We start from the raw sequence: 24,089 nt of genomic DNA on the forward strand, positions 1-24,089 counted from the left end.
CCGACACCTACGCAAGGTAAATAGAACCTATTCCATCGTTTCAAATCGTGCCATTGTTACACGACGAAAAATGAAATAAAGAAAAAATTCACATAAATCTTGATTGGTATTTACCATGTCCCTTGTACCAAGTCACTCATCCATCCATGCCGTTGTTAAATACATAGGCTCCCACGGTTCCCATAAACCACAACACCCACAACACCTATATACAATGCTTTAGAGCTTTTCTTCGAGCCATTTCCTTGCTGCTTCGACCGCATCATCAATCTTCTCGGGTTTCGTGCCCTGGCCCTGGCGCGTGGGCTCTTTACCACCTGACCGGCCGCCTACGACGTCTGATACCACCGACGCCCATTGCTCGGCGGTGACACCCTTGGATGCAAGGCCCTGAGGGAAAGAGACAAAAAACGTTAATCATCAAAATCATATGGTGAATGAGTAAGAGAACTTACGGATCCGACATAGACGCCGTGCACAACGGCACCTTCTTCCTGACTGCCTCCGAAAACATACACGGACTTGGTCTTGTCCTTGGCCTGGAAGTGCTTGAACACTTCTGTCAGAGCCTTGGCGTTGGCACTGATGGGGAGACGGCCGACGAAATAGTCGGCTTCCTTCTTCTCCTCAAAGTGCTTGACGACGCAGCCTACAGCCGCACCGGCCTCGGCCTTCTGGCGTTTCTTCTGCTCGGCGACGACAGACGTCGCAATCTTCTGGAAGCGTGTGTTGAGCTCGTCCTTGGCAAGGGTAGAAATGACGAGCTGGCTGAGCTCCTGTGAAATGACCTTGGTTTGGGCGTCCTTCGCAGGGCCAAAGGGCATGGCTTCGAGGACATCTAGCTTCTTGGAGAACTCGGCCGCCTCGCGCTGTACTTGATGCGCCGCATCGCCAGTGTAGGCAATAATGCGGCGGATACCCTTGGCAATGCCGCTCTCTTCGACCAGGATAAGGTCCTTAATCAGCCCGGTCTGCTCGACGTGGGTACCGCCGCAAAATTCGACACTGTATTGACGCCACTCCTGCTTCTTGGGGTCCTTGAGCATGGTGTCCACGTCCATGCCAATGGAGACGACCCTCACAGGGTTGGGGTACGTTTCGCCAAAGACGGCACGGACTCCCTCGATCTGGCGCGCGAGATCTAGATCCACGTCTTTAGAGAAGATCTTTGAGTTGCGGCGGATGTATTCGTTGCTGAGGGTTTCAATCTTGCGAAGCTCCTCAATCTTGACCTGGCTCTTGTGTGAGAAGTCGAAACGCAACTTCTCATTGTCCACCAAGGAACCTTTCTGGTTGATGTCGTCCCCGAGAACCTCTCGTAGGGAGTGATTCAGCACGTGCGTTCCGGTGTGGTTGTTGCGGATGGGCGAACGGCGAAGTTCGTCGTACTCGCAAATAACCTCATCGCCTGACGACAACGCACCGTACTCAATGTAACCGCTGTGTAGAATGAAGCCACCATAATTTTGAACATCCATGACCTTGAATTCAACAACGTCGTCAATCACAATTCGGCCAGTGTCGGCGACTTGGCCACCAGATTCAGCATAGAAGTTGGTCTTGTCCAGCAGAATACCGATGGCAGTATTTTTTGGCAACTCTTTGGTAGAGTTGTGGAAGGTCTTTCCATCAAAGATAAGCTGAACCTTGCCCTTGCTGTCCCCCTTCACAAACTTTGCATCGTCGTCTGTTCGAGCAACCTTTTGCTGGTCAAGCTGGGCGATCTGGTGAACATCAAGTTTGGCAAAGGTGTCAACGGACGCCTTGACAGCTTTGCTTGCTTCGCGGGCCTTCTCCCTGGCAACGCTGACTTCATTCTCATCGATCTCAAGACCACGCTCCTCGGCCATAATCTGGGTCAAATCAACGGGGAAACCAAAGGTATCATACAAGCGCCAGACAACATCACCATCAAGCTTCTTGACGCCATTTTTGGCCGCCTTGGCCGCATACTTTTCGAACTGGGCCTCGCCACGGTCCAGCGTGCGTGCGAAGGCCTCCTCTTCCTCATCAAGAATTTCCTTGATATCCAGCTGCTTCTTAACGAGCTCGGGAAACTGATCTCCCATGTGAGAAACGAGAGCGGGAAGGATTTTGGAAAAGAAGCTGCCGATTTCGGCCTTAAGGTACTTGCGCGCATATCGTACACCTCTTCTGAGAATTCGTCGGATAACGTAGCCGCGGCCGTCGCTGTTGGGAACGGCACCGTCTGTAATTGCAAAGGAAAGAGTTCGGATGTGATCTGCAATCACTCGGTAGGCGGTATCAATGCCATCAGCATCGTCCTTGCCGTACTTATCTGAGTACGGTCTTACGCCAGTGACTTCCTCAATCTGCTTAAATAGAGGGGTGAAGCAGTCCGTGGCATAGTTGGAGTCGGTCTCCTGGAGCGCGGAGACCATTCGCTCGAAACCCATACCCGTGTCAATGTGCTTTGCGGGCAAAGGCTTCAGGCTGCCATCTTTTTGGCGATCAAACTGCATGAAAACGAGGTTCCAAATCTCCACAACCATGGGGTCATCCTTGTTGACAATGTGCGCCGCATTTCGTCCACCAATTTTGTCGTAATGAATCTCACTGGAGGGACCGCAAGGACCCTGGTCACCCATTTCCCAAAAGTTGTCCTTCATATCTCCAGGAACGATCTGATCCTCGGGCATGCCGATGTCCAGCCATAACTGCTTAGCCTCGTCGTCCGGGGGCAGGCCAAGCTCCTTATTACCCTCGAAGTAGGTCGCATATAGTCGTTTAGGGTCGAGTCCATAGACCTTTGTAAGAATCTCCCAGGCCATCTCAATAGCCTCCTTCTTGAAGTAGTCGCCAAAGGACCAGTTGCCCAACATCTCGAAGAAGGTGTGGTGGTAGCTGTCCTTGCCGACATCGTCGAGATCGTTGTGCTTACCGCCCGCACGGATGACTTTTTGGGTGTCGGCGGCACGCTTGAGGTTGGCCATGGGATCGGACTGGTTAATGGTGCCGAGGAAGATGGGCTTGAACTGGTTCATGCCAGCGTTGGTGAAGAGCAAGGTGGGGTCATCGTAGGGAACGACAGAACCAGAAGGCACTGCATGGCGTTGGTTAGCATGAAGCTTTTTCGAACGACGTATTCATATGAAGAAAGTATTCAAACGTCGTATTGAAAAAAAGTCTCGACACGAGTCCTTGTTCATCTCGGCTGGCATTTGACCGTGTGGCGAACCCTCTTGGACGACAGCCATCTGGGCCAGATGAAGGAGGGGCAATTTTGCATACCTATTGTATGACCCCGCTGCCGCATATAGTCAAAAAAGGCCTCGCGCACCAGCGCAGACGGCCATTTGAGCTCGCTCATGTTGGACGAAGATGATAATCGGCGCTGGTCAGAAATTGCAACGGCGGGAGTGTGCAGTGATGCCGAGCGTGTCGCGCGTAACGTGTGGAATCTCAAAGTGCGGACTCGGCAGAGCTGCGGGTGGGCTTTGTAGAAACTTCTACAAGAATGAGTCAAGGCGGATGCGGAAGGGGCCAAAGGTACAAAGGGACCGGCAGCGCCTGCACCCGCCGCCGTCGCAGTCGCCGTCACAGTCACCATCTGTCCAACAGCTCGAGTCCCGCAGCCACCACCACCACCACCACCAAGGCCGAAGCCGCAGCTCCCAATAGCCCGCATCTGCCCGATCAATCAATCAATCAGTCAGTCAGTTGTCGAAGCAATCCAGAGACGCAGGCAGCGCGACGTTGGTCTGCTCACGACAAGCCCAATTACGCAGACTTGACGCTCCCCAGCCCCCGTCACCCTCGGTCGGTATCGTCCTAATCCAGACGACGCTCCCGCAACCCATCCAGCAAAGTCGTAAAAGTACCGAGCAAAACTCGCCGGGTTCACCAAGGCGCAACCTGCAGCGGCACCCTACCTGTTGCTGCTTGCACGTCCCCGGGAACCAGATTTCCACATCGGCCGGCCGGTCGAGAGCGGTGTGCGGTGTAGATGCAAATCTGACTCTGCGACGCGGCGTCGCGCTTGCGCAGGAGGAGGTGAAGAAATCGCAAAGTCGTTTTTCGAGCTCCAACCGTTGAGGCAGCACTTGAGATCAGGATGATGGTTCAGGGGGGCCCAGCTCACTTGTTCCCGCCCCAGTTCGCCGTGCCCACCGAAGCCCACCTGGCCCCAGGCGTCAACGGCACTACAAGCTTGCTGCCTCAGGGGAGCGGCGTCAGCACTCCAGCGCCCGCCAGCGACACCACCATGCATGCGCAACCACCCTCGACTCTAGGCAAGAGGAAAGCAGAGACACAAGACAATCAACGACTTTCGAAGCGCTTAAGTCTGCTTAATTTAGGTATGGAAGAAATTCCAACTCCATCCATTTTTCTTTCTGGCTTTTATCTAACATGGGGTAATCTCACAGAACAATCCGGCAATAAGCTCTACGTTCCCGTTGAAACACCTCATCAACCCAGCGCAACTCGCGCAACCCCATCTACCTCCCAGCCCTCCGAACACATGGAACTAGATGACTCTAAACATAAAGTATACATCTACAACTTAGACGACGAGCTCTCATCCGAAAGCGAGGACGAGGAAGGAAAACTCGTCTTCTTACCCGACATCGAGAAACACCTTCGTGAAACCCGTATCCCCAAACAGGTCCTGGCAAATCGCGACGGAGAGCTCGCAGGCATGCAGCTAGTCCTGTACAAGGATCCGACGTCGTTGTCAGTGCCGCAAGAGGAGGATAGTGTACGGAGGGCTGTTCTAGAGGCCAGGCAGCGAATGAGAGAGAAGCAGAAACTCGAGCAGAAGGGTGCCGCAACCACTACTACCGGTGCCAGCTACGGTGAGGACGGTGAAGCAATGGACATGGATTGATACCGGTCTGTCTTTTCCCCTTTTTTCTAATATTGGATGCAAGGTGTTTTGGTGCTTATATTATGTGTGTACAATATATACTCAGTAACGATTAATGTTGGCGTGCAGTTCAGAAATTCAAACCGTAATCTAGCCAATATCCGTGCCGAGTATCTGAGTATTCCAATCCGCTGATGCCAAAGCACAGAAACCGAACGCTACACCCAGCATATTCAATCTACCAGCATTTCTCTTGCCAAGTCTGCCACAAAAGACGGCATTATTGCCCAGCAGTAGCCACAGCAACAAACAACAAGACATATGTCAAATCCGGCAAAAAAGCCAAACTACCGAGTAGGAGGCGCATACTCGGGCGCAGGGTTACTCTCCGGCATCCTATGCGTCGACGCCCTGGTCTGCGAAGGATCGACCTTGGAACCTCCCGGCGGACCGGAGTACATGGGCGGACGGTTGGGATCATACGCCGGCAGAGGCATGTCGTTCATGGGGTAGACGTTTTGGTAGCCGTTTTGCTGGGGCGGGTAGTAGCCGTATTGATGCTGGGGCCACTGCTCCTGGTAGGTCGATTGATGGGAACGACGCTAACAAGACACTGCGACTGGGTAAGTATTATTCTTTTTCGTCCTCGGGGGGTGAAGGGGACCGCGTATGTCGCGACGAGGGGTGCGTACTCTGTGATAGGCTAGTGGCTCGAGGCCCTTTCGAATGCGCGCCTTGGCGTGGTAGTACCCTCCTATGAGGTAGCCCATGATGAGCACGAAGATGACGAGGAAAATCACCCATCGCACAATGATGCCGGTCTATATGGGGAATTAACATGATGCGACAAGTTGTACACCGGCGACGGGAAGGCTCACCTTGGTATGCCACCACGGGACGTATATGTAGTCCCCATTTGTGTAAATCACATCTCTCGCAGCCACCGCCATGGTCGTGGCTTCGTCGATGTGTCCGACTATGGATGTTGCGTCCCGCGCGAGAAAATAAAAAAAAGGGTCGTGTAATCAAGGGAGCTGTGTTTTTTTCGTCAGTGACGGTGCGGCGTAGATAAACGGTTTCGACGCAAGGGGCCGGACGAAATAGCAAAGAAGAAAAGAGTGATGGCAAGTTCCGGTTTAAAACAGAGCGGAGGGATTGTAATGGCCACCGGCAGCACAGCAACCCCGTGGTGGCTGTGTGTGGGCTTTTGTCCGTCACTTGTGTCCTGCGGCACCCCAAGTCACAGAGATGTGAGGTGTCGTGTTTCACCCTTGGCAACAGCAGAATTGATGGGGCGGGCCGCAATTCAGGTCGTGGCTGCCGTGCTCAATGCAGAGACATCTGGAGCGTCGGGCCACTTGGTTGGCCCCAGGTGCCAGATTTTGACGTGTCAGCGGACGGCCGACCACTGGCCCCTTGGAACACGGAAGCGTGCAAGTGTCTGACGTACGTGCCTTTGGCACTTGGCAGGTACGTACTAAATCCGAGCTTCAGCACCTTGCATGTTGTTCGGCATTCTAATCACAGACTGCCATGGATTGCTGCAAATGGCAGCTGATTATCCAAGTCGCCCCGAAGGGCGCGATGCCATAGTATATGCCAACACCATGCATGGTCTATTTGCGTGGCTGTCACTCCCCTGAGGGCCATGTCATCACCCTCTCGGCCAGGCCCTGACCGTCGCCGTCCACCAATTTGGGAAGAATGCTTCACTCAAACACCTCGCACTTCTTGCACATGTCCCGTTACACACATGCCCAGAATATTTGGTGCCTTGCGGAGTAATGAACGATCAATTGATCTAATCCGCAACTCGGCTTGGCATCCGTCCGCCATGGTGAAACGAACATTGAACCTTCGGAAAAGTCGGCAGCTACTGCCAACATCTTCTACCATCACAGGGCCTACCAATGACGGGGCTGCGAGACCACCGTGACATCTTCACTATACGGACACATTTCAGCATGCTTATACGATTTACTCCCAAAATGGCAAAAAGTCCGTACGACGGCTCAATGGCCATCCAATGAATTCTCTACGAATGTCATCGAATCATCGCTGAAATGCTGCCCAAACGCCCGCCCCAGTCATAGTCTATATACACGTGTCCAAAGTATTTATAAGCCCATCCCCCCAGCAGCCCACCCGCCAAACCCATCAAACCGGTTTGCGGGATTCCCAGCCGGCCCTGGAACCGGTTGTTGCGGTTGCTGGCCCTGGCCCTGAGCTTGACCATGTCGCCTCGCTTCCTCCGCTTGTGCGTGAGCTTGCTGCATTCTCTGTCGGTACCACAGAAGCAACACCAGAGAAAAGGTGATGCCAACAATGAGGATGCTTTCTACAACACCGCCCGCGTCAAGGTAGTCATCATCTCCGACATCCAGAGTATCATCATCCATGTAATCCCCGTACAGTGCTTCGTCGTCGTAGTATTGGTCGTCTTTCATAAAGTTGGCGATCCACTCTGCTAGTGACCAGTCTTTGCTTTTGCCTGCAGACACATGTTAGCCCGAACAAAAGACTGAGATTGCGGGACAATACTTATACTCACTGGGTTCGTCCTGGATGGAATGAACGTCACCATGTGTAATCGTGTTCCAGGCACTTCGAATTCGAAGCTTAAGAAGGCTCAGCGTTACAGGGAGGTATGCCTCCTCGTTCACCTCCAGTGCTTGGTCATAGAATCTCTTGGCCAAGTGGAAATCTTGCTCAAGGCCAATACCGTTCTCATGCATCCATCCGAGATTGAACAGGGCTTGGGCACTTTGCGAGTACTCCGACGCTCCGGTATAGCACTGCACAGCCTTGCCAACATCAGCTTTGGTGCCGATACCATAGAAGTAATAGTCACCCATCTTGACCAACGAGTCGATGTTGGCCTGTTTCGATGATCGGGTCCAGTGGATAAGAGCTAGACTTGGGTTGTTTAGGAGAGTTCCTTTGGTATGTGACCTGCCCAGCCACAACGATTTCTTCTCCGACTCGGCCATGTCCAACATGTAAGCCACATTGTTTTGTGCTCTCTCATAGCCCTGCTCAGCTGCCATTAGATATTCAAGGAAGGCCACTTCATAGTCCCCAGCATCATAGGCGTCATTTGCATCTGCCCACGATGAGACCAGCGGCTCTGCCTTCTCTGCAACATTCTTGTAGTAGCCCAAGGCCATATTGCAGGCCTTTTCGCGCCCTACACCATTATATATCATTTCCGCCAGATAGTAATGGGCTTCAATGTTTCCATATCTAGCCGCGAGTTCGAAGAAGTTGCTTGCCACTCGCAGGTCCTCGGCTTCGCCTTGATCAAGGTACAGTCGCCCAATCTCAACCTGAGCTGGGGCATAGTCTGCCGCTGCTGCAAGTTGGAAAAGCTCCGAAGCCCGCTGGACGTTCTCCTTGACGCCTAGGCCGTTTAGTAATATCAAACCCATCCCATACTGCGACTGGGCGTCGTTGAGCTTGGTCCCTCGCTCGAACCATACTTTAGCTCTTTCAAAATTTTGCGGCAGGCCTTCTCCTCGCAAGTACATGCGACCGATGAAGCCCGCTGCTTTGGCAGCGATTTTATCGGTGCCCGGCTTTGCGTTATCCACAAGCGTACCGTCTCTTTTCCAGTATCTAGAGGCAACCAAAAAGAAGTATTTCTTTGCAAGGCCATAGTCGTGTTCGAGTCCCCTCTGTCCGTCGTAAAATATTCTCCCCAGATTCAGAGAGGCTTTAATGTCGCCTTTTTGCGACATGAGGTCCAGGTATTCGATAACGTCGCTAATGGCAGCGTTCGCATCAGAGTGTACGCTCACCTTACGTGCGTTCAGTCCAGAGCTTGCCGCGCTAGCGCCCTCGCCGTAAACACCGCCGTGGTCGTCCGCAATTCGCCATCCTTGGTAAATCCAGGTCACGCCGCCGGGGGGGCCAGATCGGTGCCATTGAATGGCCTTGTCGGCCACGCGCTTGTAATATTTAACCGCTACTTCACAGCTCTTGGAAGCTCCAATGCCAATGTGATGCCTGAAAGCGGTAGCCATGGCGGCCCGAGTATCGCCGCGGAGAGCTGCAAACGTGTAGTAAAGCAGGGCCTTGGCCTGATCTCGCGGAACTACGTCACCAAGACCCGTTGAATGGAAGAGCCCCAGCATATATTGCGCAGTCGTGTTGCCATAAGAGCTGGCCAGGTGGTTGTAATAATTATATGCGGCGTGAAGGTCTCTCGTATGGCTGTGGTTTCCAAAGAAATTCAATTCTGCTAGTAGATATAGGGCATCGGAATTGTTCTGGTATGCGGCCTTTTCCAACAAATTAACAGCCTTTGCGAGAGGGCCGGTTGCGGCGGACTTTGATTGCTGTTGCTGCTCCTGTGAGGGGGCCGTCGCGGGTCCTGTAGGGAGGGTGTTTAGGATGTATCGGACAACGGTTCCGACTATGCCGGATGACTGCTGTCTTCGGTGTTGCGATGATCGCGATGCTTTACTCAGTTGGGATAGCGCAGCGTCGACGAATTCGGCTCCTATGCTGAGTCAATGACTTGAACAGTCGTCGGCATAAATATGTCGGGGATTCGTGGACAAACCTGGTTGCCGAACCGGCGGTTGGACATGCTCCGTCTCAACATCTGTCTTGGGACCAAGTCCATGGTTCTTCGGTTCCCTCCATGGCGTGTTTTCCCCATGGTTATCTTTATAATATTGCGCGTTCGTTCCCAGAACAAAAGCGGCCTGCGGAAGCACTGCCAAGAAGACATGTGAGCAAGCTGGTGGCAGGTGCAATAACGGACACAATGGCAAAGCGACTTACGAAGAAGCCATATGGCTGAGCTCCTCATGTTAGGCAAATGCTATGTGCCAGAAATTGATGATCGGATGCAAAGCATAGCGAGTCCAACTCACGGGATTGGGCAAGGTGGCGATGCGATGAGGGTTGACGTTGGCAAAAAGGTGGCCTCGAAGCTGTCGGTCCAGAGCTAATACAAGCTGTCCACTTCTCTCATCGCACACCAGTCTCCCTCGAATCAGATCGAAGGGTGACAGGGGGGTTGCCGGCTCGCAGCGGAGGCGGGGTGGTATAAAGGCTGACTAACACCAGTGGTTTGGTCGACCGCGTGCCCTCACCTTTGTGGCTAGACACTAGGCTGACTGTTCCATGCCGGCCGAGTGCGTAAGCTGTGCATATTGTAATAAAGCACTTTGATTCGTCTAGCAAATGTTTCACCGATTTGCGGAGCGAAGGTAGTTGGATATTGTTTTGCAGGCGACATGCGATAGTGCTTGTGTTTCGCGCAACACCGAGCTTGCATCCCGACGCTCACGCCCTCTCGCAGCTATCCACAACTTCACACTCCAAGCCAGCGACAACCTGTTACGTTAACGCCACATCAATTCTTCTGCAGACTAGAAGTCAGGAGGAAGCATGGCACGCAATCAAACTCATCACACGACCTACTACCTAGGCAACAAGGCACAGTATTAAGAACTTCACACAGGCGAGACACCCTTGAGCCCAAGAACATCTCAATTGATCCCATCGTCACCCATTGGCCAACCCCCCATCTCCACCCTCTCAGCACCTCAACCCCCTGTGGCGGTGGCTGCACCCGCCTGCCCCGGGGTCCGTCCCAACGGTCTCAGTCGCGTAAACCAGCACTTCCAGCCCCGAAAATCCGCGTCTCCCACGCGCGGCCAGAAACTCCGTCCCGATCGTCAAACGACAATTCTGCAGCATCCACCCGCCCAATTCCTCCAAAGCTACAGATTTAACGCGGAGCTGCGTCTCTAACATACCAAGTCGTATTTTATTGTACTTATAACCCAAAATCAAGCTAAAAACGACTCTCATAATCACCCTCCGTCGCCTCCTCCAAGCCCGAGCCCTCCCAGCTCGCTGGCCCCTCGCACATCTTCAGACCATGTCCACGCTCAAACGCAAGGGCGAGTCCCTGACAAACGGAGTCGACAGCAAGAAGCCCAAGGCCAACGGCTCCATCGCCTCCTTCTTCAGCGCACCAAAGCCCGCCGGGGGGACTGTCTCTACTCCCGCCTCTCCATCCGTCAAGTTCGACAAGCAGAAATGGCTGGCTGGCCTGACGGCCGAGCAGAAGCAGCTTCTAAAGCTGGAGATTGACACGCTACATGACAGCTGGCTGGCGCTTTTAAAGGATGACATTACAAGCAAGGAGTTTCTTGAGCTGAAGAAGTTTCTGGACCGGGAGACGAATGCTGGGAGGAAGTGGTTCCCTCCAAAGGAGGACGTGTATTCCTGGTATGTGTGTGCTGTCTGCCCGGCTTCCCTCCTTGCAGCCATGATCTAAAAGTCTTGTACAAAGGTCGAGACACACGCCCTTTCACAACGTCAAGGTCGTCATCGTCGGCCAAGATCCATACCACAACGATAGACAAGCGCACGGCTTGGCCTTCTCCGTGCGACCTCCCACGCCTGCACCGCCTTCCCTCAAGAACATGTATATTGCGCTAAAGAAGGACTACCCCACGTTTGTTCCGCCTCCCAATCGGGGCGGTCTGCTTACACCTTGGGCTGACCGTGGTGTACTGATGCTGAATACCTGCTTGACGGTGCGAGCTCACGAGGCGAACTCGCATTCGAACCGTGGCTGGGAGCGCTTCACGCAAAAGATCATTGATCTCGTGGCTCAGAAACGTACCCGGGGAGTCGTGTTCATGGCGTGGGGCACGCCGGCCGGCAAGAGGGTGCAGAAAGTCGACAAGCAGAGACATTTGATTCTGCAGAGCGTCCACCCGAGTCCGCTGAGCGCATCTAGGGGGTTCTTTGACTGTGGTCACTTCAAGAAGGCCAATGAGTGGCTAATCAAGCGGTATGGCGATGAGGGCGAAATCGACTGGGCGTTGTCGCCAGGGGTCACGACCAAGGCTGTTGCGGCCGCCGTCGCTGGTGCATCTCTCAACGGGACCGAGTCGGTCAAGGTGGAAGTAAAAGAAGAAGGAAAGGAAGAAGTAAAGCAGGAGGTAAAGGAGGAAGTCAAATTCGAGGTGAAGGAAGTGAATGGATCTTCTGCAGTTGAGGTTACCAAGACTATCAAGACAGAGGAGGATGTGGATGATGTGGATTCGGAGGACGAGGCCGCGCTAGAGGAAGCTCTTCGATTAGCGGAAGAAGTGGTAAAGAAGGAAGAGTAGACAAGACAAGACTGGTTGAATGGGGAGTGTGGACAGCTGAGTGGCCTAGCTGGTTGCTGGGGACGCGTCCTGTGCCGATGCTGTTCAAACTCGCTCCCAGGCATTCCCAACCCTTTGTAGGATATCATGTATTGAATAGCTACAGCCTTGGCATTTCGAGCGCATGGAAATCAAACACCTGTTCCATACATGCCTAACGGCTATCAGCCTGCCAGAGATGGTCCTTTCAGATGCCCATTTGTCTCTACAAGAGGCGGATGGGCCAGACTTTGAACGGGCATTCGATGATTCGAAACACCGAACCACGACATCTATCATTGTGACACTCTTTTTTTTAATTCAAGGTATCTGAGGACGGGATCGCGTCTCTTGAATGTCACTCTGTCTTTCTTAGCATTTCAATGGAGACTTACAGCCAAAAGGTGTCCGAGGCAATGGATCACCAGCCAAGAACTTGCGGAGTAACTTACTTCATGCACACCTGCAGCCGAAACCGTAGCCTAATGCGCGGCAGTGCCTAGTCCGCATGGCTTGGCCAATCAAACGCAGATCAAAAGGGCTGCATGAAGTGCGTTGGCATCTTCAACGTCTTGCGAGCATACGAGAGCGACTAGCCTCATGACAGGACGCGCTGTTGCAAACGGCTCGATGTCGGGTTGGGCATCATCGAAGCGGCGAAATGCGCCCCCGCGCCAAAGCCATATCAGCTTCGTCCAGAGATGTATGCTGTCCTGGTGTACACGCTGCACGTCATCAGTTAGCTGGATAGTCAAAGATTCGTATGCAGACACACCTTCGGCTACTTGAGCACCTGGCAGGCAGTTCAAGCGCATAAGGTGGCACACAGGACAAGACGGAGCTGACACGTACAAGGCGTTATCGACCCTGTTTAACAGTTGAACGTTTGGCAGTCAAAAAAAAAATGTCCGGTTAGTCTGCAGTCAGGGGTCAAAGACACCAAACTAGCCCTGGATTGCACAAGCTTCGTCTCCACCAATGCCGGCACGCCGGAGCGACAGTAACCACATTGGATCACCTTGGGCGCCCGCCTATCATGGGTAAAAACTTGCTACTGGGGCGGCAGACCTCATCCAGGGAAAAGCTACGGAATACAGAAATATACTACTGAGTTGTTACATGGAGTACACGTCGGGGAGGCGGATGAAATGGTGGTGGACATGAGTCTAGTTTGGACGGAACTGGTGCGACACAACCGCGCGGTGAACTCTGGCAGGACTTGTCGACAATGACATTGATGGGGTCTGCAGGCGCGGTGAGCAAGATGGTTTTGGTAAAGCAGATGACGTACGGTCCTGGATGGCCATTGATAAATGCAGCTATGGCCTCTCCGCGTGTGCAGGGCAAGGGCTATTTATGGTAGAGAGGCTCCACGATCATGTTGGACATCGTGAGATGGCGGAGATACTATCGACAGCAGAGAGAATCGGAGTGTGAGGCGTGAACAGATGTCGGCAAGGTTCAGTGCATACTCGGCATGTCACCAATACTAACTTGGTAACTTACGGCATTTATTGCAAAGAGCGGTTGGCTCCCGGTTCAGCCAAGGCGAGCCATCAGAATCGGCCTTGCGCATTGACGGCGGCCACCAGATCCTCTACTTCTCCTCGCAAGCCAAACAAGCAATGCCTAATACTCCGTGGTACTTGGTCTATTAAAGGGGAGGTGGGCCTAATCGATGACGGCGTCAAGGCGTCGGCTCAGGAAGCGTCGGGCAACCACCGGAGGTGCTGTATCTATTTGTGGGAGTGAGTCGCAGTGTATCAACTCTCCAATATTATTCTTGTACGGAGTAATGTACTATTATATTGTATCATCATGGAGCGAAGCGTCTCCTGGATACGACGTCGGGGGATTGTGTTGGCCGTGACGAATGGGGATGCAGGCGAAATGCAGCGTCGACATTCGACATGATGGTTGAACGCAATGGGCACACGCCGTAGGCTGCTAAAATTGGTGGACAAAATCGCGAGGCCTGAGCCCTTGGGAAGAAGGAGGTTTTGAACTCTGGCGCTGCAGATGGTGGAGGCCCGCTTCTTCATCTGTTCTCTCTCACCAGACAGACACTAGCACAAGTTGACATGAAAGTCTGTCTGGTCTGGTAATAGTTACTATGTACTTCGCTTCGTCCGCCACTTGCTTTGCGCCCCGTAGGTACCCGCTGCCACACCAGCAACAACCCGCAACCCCAGCAAGGCCCTGAGCCACCTGAGCCACTTGAGCCACTTGACCTCAACTGTAATTTACTTTTTGGTCCCCCCATTGTCCTTAAAGTGGCCGTGGGCCAATCCGAGGCCGTGATAATCGACCCCTGGTAGTGGTGATGCATGTCTATGTACTCCGTACATGTTAGTCCTTGATCTTGGGACAACAAGGCGACAAGGCGCCATGAAGACATGGACCGAGAGGCACTGGGGCCCATCATCTCTGGCCCCTGAATCGCCATGATCCATGGTCCATGGTCCAACCCGGTTCAAATGTCATGTCTGGCCAAACAGTCAACCCAGCACTTGACACCACGTCGTCGCCCATCTTTCACCCCGTCCAGTCTGATCTCGTCTGGCCTTGTGTCTGTCTGTCTGCTGCTCGCCTTTTCCTCTTTTTCCCCCTTCCCTCTCTTGCCGTCTAGCCACTTCAGATGCCTTGCGTTTTGGGGCACTGGCTTGATTCTCCTTTGTGCTTCTTCCTTGTTTAGTTTCCTTCCTTCTGCAGACTTGTTCTGGTCATTGGGCTGCAGACTATCCTCGTCCCCTTTTGTGTCCCATTCGTCTTTCCACACACACCCCTCCACCCCCCTTTTACTTTCTCGACGCTCTCTTGCCGTCTCCAGTCCCCGCATCACCACTTACACGTCGGCAGCGCGAGTTGAACTACCTTTTCGACCACACCTGGGCCATCGTCCATCTGTCTGTTTTGTCATTAGGCCTCGTCTCTATTTCGGCTGGGCTTGCTTTTAATTTTTCGTTATCCAGTGCTACACTGAGCAAATCCACACTACCCAACTCCGTCGAGGGGAGCGTTTTCTTATTTCCACCAGTTTTCAGCCCTGGCAGCCCCCTGATCGCAACAGTTCATCGCCGTTGTGCATGATTCCTGCATCTTTCATCGCACCACAGCACATTCTGGTTTGAATGAGGTAAATCGAGGCGGCACACCACATATCCCTCTCGCCGCTTTTGAAATCATATAACCCGTCGTTCGGGAATCCCCCATTCATTTGCCCGACATGCCGGGGTTTCTCTCTCGCCTCAAAGGCCGAGAGGTCCTGAGAAAGAAGAGGAATAATTTGCAAGGATTTACCGACTCTCTTCCACAGAAACCAAAGTGGGACGATGCCTACACACGGCCCTCAGTTGAGCCAGAGGAAATTCACGAGCTGTTGCATATTTGCACGGCAGAGCTTAAGGCGCGGGGTATGTGTATTCCACTCGGGCTCTTTGCTTATGCGACGATGGTTTTCATTTTTGTAGCTTGGGAAGCTCGTTTGTTCTGTTTGGTTCCATTTTCCTTGAGAAAGACAAGATAGAATCTGGGCAGTTGGCTGATTTACTCTTCATTTCAAAAATAGGCCTCGACATCCCGTTTCTACTCCTCCCCTACCGGCCAACTTCCGATCCCAGCGCCGTCCGCACTTTCATTAGACGCTTCTTCGACGAAAGCTATGGCTTGAAAGGGAACATCTTGGCACAGGAGCTGCGCATGACCGAGCCAATGGTCAGTTGAGCATGGAATTGTGTCCCATGCCACATGTAAATATAGCTAACAGCTGCACTAGGTCATCTCGGGTGTCGTGAAGTGGTGCTGGAGCCGCCTTTCCGGTGGCGTTGTTGGCTGGGACGCCTATGAATTATTCAAGATAGGAGAAGGTGGTGAGTGCAAATTCTTGTGGGCAAGTTATCTATTCCGTTCGCAAAAGTAACTGGGTACGACAGATTCACGTATGGCCAGAGATTCTTTCAAGACATTTATACCCCTGAGCGTGGAAAGCGGAGCTCGACAACGCATCATTTTCGATTTCTTTGAGTTGACAGCAGCCATTGCCGCCCATGGCAAAACCAATGGTTTTGGTGGATGTCAATTGCCTCGAATGGCTGCGTGGTGGGCATTCGAGCAGAAAGATACGGGCAGTGGCTTTGATGGTGGTTACAAGGCTTGGCAGAAGTGAGTGACCTGCTCACGCCGGAGGCGAATCTCATGTGCAGACAACAGAAGGGTTCGAAAGCTAACACAATTTCGTCAGGGCCGCTGATGCCACCACGCATCTCTTCTTCTCCTATCTACGGTCTCTTACGCCAGAAGAAGGTCTCACCGGAATCACTCTGCTTCCTAGATCACTGGAGAAGTTGCTCAACGAAACCGAATACCCACCGATTACTCCGCCGACACTTGTCTCAAAGACTAACAAGCTGGTCATGTTGGTCGACACTGTCTCGCCGACGCCTTTTGCCCTGCTTCGCCGCGCTGGCCATTTCCAGTACCGCGACTCTGATCCGGCCTTGCAACAATTCTCCGACTATGACGATCCGGTACAGGCATTGACTGAAGAGTGTCTTCGAGTATTGCGCGCTATTTCTGCTGCAAACGAATCTCAGGTATCCAGTGTCAAGCACTCAACCAGCCTGCGTGATGCATCATGGTCACGATTCGAAGACATAGGTTTCGCAGGCACTGTTGAGGAAGAACCTCACATTGAAGATAGCCACGTCCCCACTCAGAACAGGCAACTACAGGGACTCCGAAGTACACCTGCGTCCGGGACCGACTTTGGCCGCCCCACGACTCCATCCTGGGCTGACTTCCTGTCATCGGGCTTCATTGATGAGAACCAGGCTCCTTCGAGCGTGCTCCTCCCGCCTGACAAGGTGCTGCCTCCCATTGAAACTCAAATTAGACAGCAGAGCTCACAGTCGCACCGTCCGAGATTGGAGAATACCACCACCCTACAACCCGGAGAGCTTGCCAGCATTACCTTGATTGACCTTGACAACGCGTTCTGGTGGGTATGGATGAGCAGCTTGGCTCCTGAGGAAACGTCTGAGCGCAAGTCTGCTTTCGGCCGTTGCGCCATCATTGAAACAAAGATCGCCGGTGGTAGCTGGCTCGTTATGGAGGAAATGATTGCAGGCGCTGCGCCAGAACCGGCCGAAGGAGCCTACATTGCAGAAAAGAAAGGTCTGTTTAGCTGGACCAAGCGTGGCAGGAATATGGCTCGCCGTAAGTCGGTGGGAAAGCATGCCCTCGGCCGTGGTGATAAGAACCCCCCGAGTTTTGGAAGCAGCAAAACTAATGTCGGCCCGGAGACCCATGCCAGAATCCAAGCCAAGGCAGCACAGATGCGTGCCGTCAAGGAGAATGAGCAGTTGGCTGCATCACGTCGCGGCAGAACAGACGATTCAGTCCCAGAAAAGACTACGAGTGTGCTTTCGCTGCAACCCAACCTTGCTCCTGAAGCTATTTCTGCTATCAGATGGGCCAGAAAGTACGACAGGGGCACCATTAAGGATGCGTACATGGCTAACAATAGTGCCGGACGTGGAATTGCGGTATCGTCACCAACCACACAGCGGACCAACGATGCCGCTGCCGCAAACGGCAATGGTCATGCCGTCGAGAAGAAACCAGATTTGCCGACCAAGGATGACACGCCTATCGCGACGGTGTCTACTCCGCTGCCCGAGCCCGATGTCAGGCAGACCGACCCTCAAGCCACGGAGCCGGCGGTCGAGAAGCATGACACCCCAGTCCCACCCCCCAAGGATATTGATACGCCACTTACTCCCGTGACACCTTCGGTCCCTGATGTTGAGAGTCTTTCACCTGAGATAGGTGCTCAGAAGGGCGCGCTCCAGGCAAACAGGGAGAAGTCGGGCTTGAGAAAACTATTTAAGCGCAAGAACCGATCATCCAAGGTCCCTGACGGTGCTTCTGCCGACCTAGAAAGTATGTTACAAAAGGAACAAGCTGTTGCCGAGGAGTCAGCTCGCACATCTGAAGCCACCAAATCGCCCGTACCAGAGGAGGCAACCCCGGTTGCAACTCCGATTCAAGAATCGCCTCTTGACACTGCAAGGCCCTCTCATATTGCCGAGGTGACAACAGAGGCTCCCCCTGCTGTTGAAAATCTAGAGCCAACCTACGACCCTTCAGCCAGCAAGGACCTGTCCCCCATTGATGCACACGACGCAGCCGAGGCCAAGGATGAATTCGCTCGATTCGACCAAGGCCCTCTCACCGATCAGCCTGCCTTTGTTCCCGACGACGACGATGCTACTCCACCGCCAATAGCTCGCCACCCAATTCCCAGAGAAGACAGCGGCAATGAGATTCAATCTGAAGGACCGGTTGAGACGCTTAGCCAAAGTGCCGGCCCCGGTGTTCAAGACCGCTGGGCTCAGATACGCAAGAATGCTGCGCAGAGAGCTGCCACCCGCCCTAAAGCGGACAATTCCCGAGCCAACAAGAACTCAGGCGATGATGACGACACCAGCGTAGAAGAGAGTAAGTCATAAATGACGCATATGCCAAGCAATGGTGAACTAATGAAATCCATAGCCATCGAGTCCCGCGTTGCCCGAATCAAGGCCCGCGTTGCCGAACTCACCGGTAACATGGAAACCGGTAACGGTCCTCAGCTGCCAGTGGCTGGAAGATCTTAGAGACGATTAGCGGCGCGTTGACTGGGGGGGAAACTACCATGACATTCTCTCTTATCTACAATACTCAACACATCGGATTTCCCATAAGTAAAATTTTGTTCGCAATATCCCCAACCAGGCTCACATTGCAGGTAGCAAAGGCAGTCTTGCAATGAGACTTGCTCCCGCAGTCTGATGCAGTCCAACCAACTCGTTTATACTAATTACGGAGCCAGCAGTTGTTGCTTTGTTTTTCGGGTTTCTGGCTTCTTTTAATATGGTGCTATTTTTTCATTGGCGATGATACCACGGGACAATAAGGCTGTGTACGTGTGAATGCACAAGCGATTTCGGTCATTCGGCATCCGTACTGCATTCCGCAGCGTCTTGATTTCTTTTTCCTAGTTGCCTGTTTTTTTGACTTTTTTTGACTTTTTATTTTCTTTTTTGGACAGATCCCGAGCACGCGATTAGAGATGATCTTGGGGCGAAAATGTGCTATATTGGCTTTTATAAAGACCTAATTGTCGTCAATCGGATCCATCATTACTCTGCTACAAAATTGTTAATTGCTCAGGGTTGTCTTTTCATCTTGTGTCGTTTTCTTGTAGCGAGAATTAGATAATTGAGAGCGAGAAATGAGTCCCAATACAGGGATGAAAAATGATGCGGTCTATTTCTTGGCGTGTCTGTGTCTGTGTCTTACGGGGTTGCTTGTGAACTGCATGTTTCTATTGTCTTGATGGAACGCTGGTCATTATATGGTGCCAAGATGTATCTTCTATCTAGTGCTTGATTGGCTTGTTATGACCATGGTCGTCGTCGTCGTCGTCATCATCCTCCATCTTGATGGCCATAAACTCCCCGTCGTCGCCATCGTTGGATTCCGGCGTCTGTTCCCGCTTCCACTTGCCGCCTCTGCCTCTCTCGACCAAAGGCGGGTCATCGAAGCCCTCGTGAAGGGATCTGTGTTCCAGTCTCACCGGCGAGTCATCCGAGTCCGGCTCGTGTTCGTGCCGCCCCGGTTCTGCTGTCTCCGCAGGACGTGCCGGAAGAGGGTGTCGTTCAGACTCACCTAGCGATAGGGCCGGCGGGGAGATTGTCAACCCCTTTAAATCACGGGCTACTCTGCTGTCGTCCTTCCTTTGCGGCTCCCCCGCGGCGACGGCGGCGTCAAGGTCGACGAGCTTCCCCTCGGCGTGGTCGTCCTTCATCCGAATCAGGTCGTCCTTTTCGATCTCGACGCCGGCGTGGACGCCCGTGAATCCGCATGCCTTGAGGATTTCGCCCGTCAATGAAGGGTAGCGGAGGTGGCCGCTCACTTTCTCGCTGAGATCCAGGTTCCGGATTCCGTGGACGCCCTCGATGGCCTGGAGGCCCGCTACGCCCAGCGCGAGGCTGTGCATCCGGTACACGAAGCCTAGCATCATGTCGTTTTCGGAATACACGTTGAATATGGTTCCTGAGACGACGCAGCGCAGTGTTCGCCAGTGAGCTGCGTCGGAAGGGGCCGGTGCGCCCATAATGACGACATTGTCGATGAGGCCAAAGGCCTTGCGTTCCGCGAGGGACTGGAGGCATGCGTGGATGGCGGTGGCGCCGAGTGAGTATCCGATGAGGGTGACGGGCCGCTCGCCTTGGACCTTGTTGATGAGGGCGTCGGCGAGCAGGCGGCCTGCCTTTTTGGACCGGTTGCTCGCCCGGTTGAAGGGGTTGTCGACGTTTGACGCGGCGGCGAGGACTTGGATGGGCCAGAGGGCGGCCCAGAGGGTGGCCAGAACGGTGCGTTTGATGATTTCGACCTTGAGCGTCTTCCAGGCGAAGGACTGGACGAGGTCTTGGAGGGCGGTGCCCAGGCTGAGGAGGGTTTTCATCTCATAGCGGAGCGCGAAGACTTCTGTTTCGGAAGATGGGAGCACGCGCCAGGGGGTGACGATGTCGGATTCGTCGTTGAGCCAGCCGTTTATTCCGATGGTGACGCGGAGCCTGCGCGTTTCTTTTGCAGACGAGTGCGCATCCGGGGGGCGTTGGAATTCGGGGCCGTATCCCGTGGTGGCGAGCGGGATGAATTTGAAGTCTTCTACTTCTTTGGCGTAATTATCCATGAGTTCACCCTGGGGCGCGTTAGTGGACGGCGGTTTTCGGCAATGAGAATATACATAAAATAAAAAGAAAAGAAGAAGGGAAGGAGACCAACAGTCATCTTGGCGCCGTATGCCCCGAACAGAGCGCCAACCAAGGCGCCATTCATCCAGAAAATCCCCAGGAAGCTCGCCACGCCTCCTAATCCCACGCCGCCCATGATACCGCCTATCGCACCAGCTACCAGCGGCGCAGCTAGACCACCGGTCACACCGATGACCGCCGCGCCTGCTACGCTTGCCAGACCGACTTTCCAGAAGCGACTGAACTTGTTTTGCTGTCTTCGCTTCTCGGCCTCTGCCTCGGCAGACATGGTTTCCTTCTTGTCCTTGTCGGTGGTGGACGACTCCATGAGCGAGTGAGCAATCTCGGCCTCCTCCTTGTTCACAAACGTCTGCGGGATTTCGAGCGCCGACGCAAGATGCAGTATCATGGTGCGGGAGTGCGCCGAGTACTTGCCCGTGGACAGAAGCAGCAGCAGCACGCAACTAAGGGCCTCTCGACGATCCTGTGCTGGCGCCGTAGTCAACCTCGTGGGGATGGGGTGGTATAGTTTCTGGAGGGCCGCCACGTCCTCCGACATGTCGACCTGCACGTCGCCGAAATTAATAAGGTTCTCGCCCTCCTCGGGCGTGTCGAGCCTCTTCTTATCGAGGGCGTCTCGGCGGTTTTTGCGCTCCTCTTTGATCTTAGGCGTGTCCTCGACACGGACGATTTCCTCTAGTTTGGGTAAAAAGCTGGCTCTCCATTGTTGCATGTACTTCATGGCTGATTCCTGAATCTGTTCGATTTGCTGTGCCGCCTTGCCGGTTGGTTTCTGGGGTGCCGCTTTTTGAACTGGACTGGGTGACTGGGCATCCTCGTCTGAGCCGGTGAGTGAGCCTAGTTCATCAGAGAGATTGACGAGCCTCATGGTCATGAAGGCGATGATTTCTTCAACGAGACGCAGGAGAGCGGCTCGTCTCGCGGGGTTGAGGGCGATGACGATCTGCCGCGGGTCAGCGCAGAGGGGCGCCATGATGGCAGAGGACGGCTTCTTGATGGGGGCTTGAGGGTCGATTGGTTATGTGGGTGTCATTCAGGGGGGTAGTCTATATTTTCTTGACGGGTTGTATCCGGTTGGTGATGGGTTGGAAATCAGATATTCTGCAGAGGTGAAGGCTGGCTGCCTGAAGCTGGGAGGTTGGGGTTGCCTCTGACTGAATTGGTACGTCATGCGCTGACGAGGCTAGCTCTTGTTGGATCAATCAAGTCTGGTAACAGGCAATGATCCAATGTGTTGTGCATCGAGGCGCAAATGGCACAATCGCGGCCGCCTTGGTTGCATGGCATGAATAGTCAGTGTTGGAAAGGTTGAATGTTTTGTTGCCGACGTTGCGGGAATGACGTCGCTGCGTGCTTTGGTGGGCCAGCTTTGTCACTGGGGACTATGAGTGGACTTTGTCGTATAGACTATCTTCTTTGCTCTGAGCTTGTCCCAAGAGTAAGGCCTCATGACACAGATGGTTGTTGAGTGTATCCCACATGCAAACAAGCTTGACAAGTCTCGGTCGCAACTTCTCGACGACATACTCGGCTCAGCCGCTTACCGAATCAGTACGCCACAACGACACCCGAAGTATACGGATGAGACTGAAGCTCTGGGAAAAAGAAAGATAAGTTAAATATCAACCATACAATTCTCCTCAACTCTATGCGGTGACGACGACCAAGTCTGTTGCGAGCCTGGATATAAAAATCATGCAGTTGCCCGGGTACAGGGTAGCCAGCATGTTACGCACCCCAGGCCGATAAGCTTATCGCAGATCGCCCCACTAAAAAAATCCCCAATGCCATCTTCGCCTGCCAAAAGACCCCATCCCCAAACCACCATATCGAATCCCACGATACCCAACGCCCACCATCCTCGTCGCGCGCTGCTCAGGGACACCATGGACGCAAGCGCCCTGCTCACCAGCCAAGGCTGGAGAGGTAAGGGCCATTCCCTCCACAAAACCGACAACTCCATCGGCCTCGCGAAGCCCCTCCTCCTCAACCGCAAAGACAACACCAAGGGCCTCGGAACCACACCACACTTCACCAGCGACCAGTGGTGGATGAACGCCTTTGACGAACAACTCAAGGGCCTCGATACGTCGAAAGAAGGCAAAGTGACACAGACGGTCAAGACGGGCAAACTAAACGCCATTGAGAAGGGCTACCTGGGCAAATATTCTCTGTATACATCATTTGTCCGCGGGGGGTTTCTAGAGGGGACCTTGCCCACTAGTGAGAGCTCAAGTGACGCCGAGGGCGAGAGCGGCGAGACCCCTGGGACAAGCCAGCCTGAGGCCAAGACGGATAAGAGGGCTCGAAAGGAAGAGAGGAGACGGTTAAGGGAGGAAAAGGCGGCTAGGAGGAAAGAGAAGGAGGAGAAGAGATTGAAGAAGGAGGCTAAACGGCAGAAAGAGGAGGGCGCGTCTATAGAAGCAAGGGGAGAACGGACAACCAGAAGGGAGGAGAGGAGGAGGCTGAAGGAGGACAAGGTACACCCAAAGGCTGAGAGACGGCGGACGAAAGAGGAGCGGAGGGCTAGGAAAGAAACAAAAAGGAGGGAGCAGAGTAAAGTGCAGGTCGCTTGTTGTTGACGGGTTCATTGTTCACATAGGAGAAGGTCTTTGGGACATTGCATAGCATGGCGTTTTTGGTTCGAGTATTGTATTGGCTGGGTAACTTTGATGCCGTTGGCTCGGCCATGCCGAGGTATGTTGCTTCTCTGGAACAGGGCCTGCGTGTTCAGCCATGTCAGTAGCTATCTGTGCTCAAAATATTTTGACCTTAATGTCAATGATTCGTCGCGATTTGGGTCTTATCATATTTGATTCGACGCGTCTTATTGTTCCTTCTTTCAGGATTGGATTTGTCTATGTAGGAGGGGGAAAACTCTAAGCGAGCTACAATTTGATAATAGACAACAACCAACAGGTGATGCAACTGATGCTGACCTTTGCCACCCACTGCCTCTCGCGTGGATTGTTCTGGTGCGCGGAAGCTCCCGTGATACCATTCTTCCACCTGTGCCTAGTATCTGCCAGGACACCATTGCCTTCATGAAGGAAAAGTTCAAGAGACTTTTACCACATGATTTTGGCTTGACTTGACTGGGGGCAAATATGAATGAGGCCGTCTTATCACGGGGTGCTAGGCGGAAACGAGGTTGCAGAACGTCCCATTTACGACGAACAGAAGCCCGTTAGTGGTGTATGGCTTGTAACCAATCAGTTCGTATTATAGTCCTCATTTTTTGTAATATTGCATATTTTGAGGATCTTGAATACCGAAGCC

At 53.3% G+C, this 24,089-nt stretch overlaps 9 protein-coding genes across 12 annotated transcripts; 4 read left to right on the forward strand and 5 right to left on the reverse strand.

The window, feature by feature from the left end:
* Positions 1–14: 14 nt before the first annotated feature.
* On the reverse strand, positions 15–3,593 carry ALA1_8 (Alanine--tRNA ligase). 2 transcript variants are annotated; one of them, XM_007815548.2, is made up of 3 exons: positions 3,253–3,593; positions 456–3,064; positions 15–390 (listed from the first exon to the last, which is right to left on the reverse strand). In XM_007815548.2, the coding sequence occupies exons 1-3, from the start codon at positions 3,569–3,571 to the stop codon at positions 220–222; spliced, it is 3,099 nt and encodes a 1,032-aa protein (XP_007813739.2). In that variant the 5' UTR covers positions 3,572–3,593; the 3' UTR covers positions 15–219. The 2 variants fall into 2 exon arrangements, with proteins under 2 accessions (XP_007813739.2, XP_065973428.1); XM_066121811.1 differs by having other exon boundaries at positions 456–3,593.
* A 482-nt stretch (positions 3,594–4,075) lies between these two features.
* On the forward strand, positions 4,076–4,849 carry J3458_020005 (uncharacterized protein; the record flags this gene model as incomplete). The annotated part of the gene is made up of 2 exons (XM_066121812.1): positions 4,076–4,319; positions 4,389–4,849. The coding sequence occupies 2 exons, from the start codon at positions 4,076–4,078 to the stop codon at positions 4,847–4,849; spliced, it is 705 nt and encodes a 234-aa protein (XP_065973429.1).
* A 481-nt stretch (positions 4,850–5,330) lies between these two features.
* Positions 5,331–5,778, reverse strand: HRD3_4 (ERAD-associated protein; the record flags this gene model as incomplete). The annotated part of the gene is made up of 3 exons (XM_066121813.1): positions 5,331–5,441; positions 5,521–5,649; positions 5,707–5,778. The coding sequence occupies 3 exons, from the start codon at positions 5,776–5,778 to the stop codon at positions 5,331–5,333; spliced, it is 312 nt and encodes a 103-aa protein (XP_065973430.1).
* A 953-nt stretch (positions 5,779–6,731) lies between these two features.
* On the reverse strand, positions 6,732–9,840 carry HRD3_5 (ERAD-associated protein). Of its 3 annotated transcripts, XM_066121814.1 has the most exons (4): positions 9,617–9,840; positions 9,393–9,548; positions 7,380–9,329; positions 6,732–7,319 (listed from the first exon to the last, which is right to left on the reverse strand). In XM_066121814.1, exons 1-4 carry the CDS (start codon positions 9,642–9,644, stop codon positions 6,946–6,948), a joined length of 2,508 nt encoding a protein of 835 aa, XP_065973431.1. In that variant the 5' UTR covers positions 9,645–9,840; the 3' UTR covers positions 6,732–6,945. The 3 variants fall into 3 exon arrangements, with proteins under 3 accessions (XP_065973431.1, XP_065973432.1, XP_065973433.1); XM_066121815.1 differs by having other exon boundaries at positions 6,732–9,329; positions 9,617–9,838; XM_066121816.1 differs by having other exon boundaries at positions 7,380–9,548; positions 9,617–9,838.
* Positions 9,841–10,126: 286 nt separating this feature from the next.
* UNG1_2 (uracil DNA glycosylase) lies at positions 10,127–12,498 on the forward strand. The gene is made up of 2 exons (XM_007815551.2): positions 10,127–11,077; positions 11,142–12,498. Exons 1-2 carry the CDS (start codon positions 10,725–10,727, stop codon positions 11,968–11,970), a joined length of 1,182 nt encoding a protein of 393 aa, XP_007813742.1. The 5' UTR covers positions 10,127–10,724; the 3' UTR covers positions 11,971–12,498.
* Positions 12,499–14,552: 2,054 nt separating this feature from the next.
* Positions 14,553–22,093, forward strand: J3458_020010 (uncharacterized protein). The gene is made up of 6 exons (XM_007815552.2): positions 14,553–15,401; positions 15,557–15,702; positions 15,764–15,857; positions 15,921–16,149; positions 16,229–18,486; positions 18,541–22,093. The coding sequence occupies exons 1-6, from the start codon at positions 15,215–15,217 to the stop codon at positions 18,642–18,644; spliced, it is 3,018 nt and encodes a 1,005-aa protein (XP_007813743.2). The 5' UTR covers positions 14,553–15,214; the 3' UTR covers positions 18,645–22,093.
* Positions 19,409–20,497, reverse strand: J3458_020011 (uncharacterized protein; the record flags this gene model as incomplete). The annotated part of the gene is made up of 1 exon (XM_007815553.2): positions 19,409–20,497. The coding sequence occupies one exon, from the start codon at positions 20,495–20,497 to the stop codon at positions 19,409–19,411; it is 1,089 nt and encodes a 362-aa protein (XP_007813744.2).
* On the reverse strand, positions 20,172–22,136 carry J3458_020012 (uncharacterized protein). Its single transcript, XM_066121817.1, has one exon. It carries the CDS (start codon positions 21,781–21,783, stop codon positions 20,704–20,706), a length of 1,080 nt encoding a protein of 359 aa, XP_065973434.1. The 5' UTR covers positions 21,784–22,136; the 3' UTR covers positions 20,172–20,703.
* A 560-nt stretch (positions 22,137–22,696) lies between these two features.
* J3458_020013 (uncharacterized protein) lies at positions 22,697–23,392 on the forward strand (the record flags this gene model as incomplete). The annotated part of the gene is made up of 1 exon (XM_007815554.2): positions 22,697–23,392. The coding sequence occupies one exon, from the start codon at positions 22,697–22,699 to the stop codon at positions 23,390–23,392; it is 696 nt and encodes a 231-aa protein (XP_007813745.2).
* Between the last annotated feature and the right edge of the window lie 697 nt (positions 23,393–24,089).

This window comes from Metarhizium acridum (genome assembly GCF_019434415.1).
Source record: "Metarhizium acridum strain ARSEF 324 chromosome Unknown scaffold_568, whole genome shotgun sequence".
In the NCBI taxonomy this organism is placed as follows: domain Eukaryota; kingdom Fungi; phylum Ascomycota; class Sordariomycetes; order Hypocreales; family Clavicipitaceae; genus Metarhizium; species Metarhizium acridum.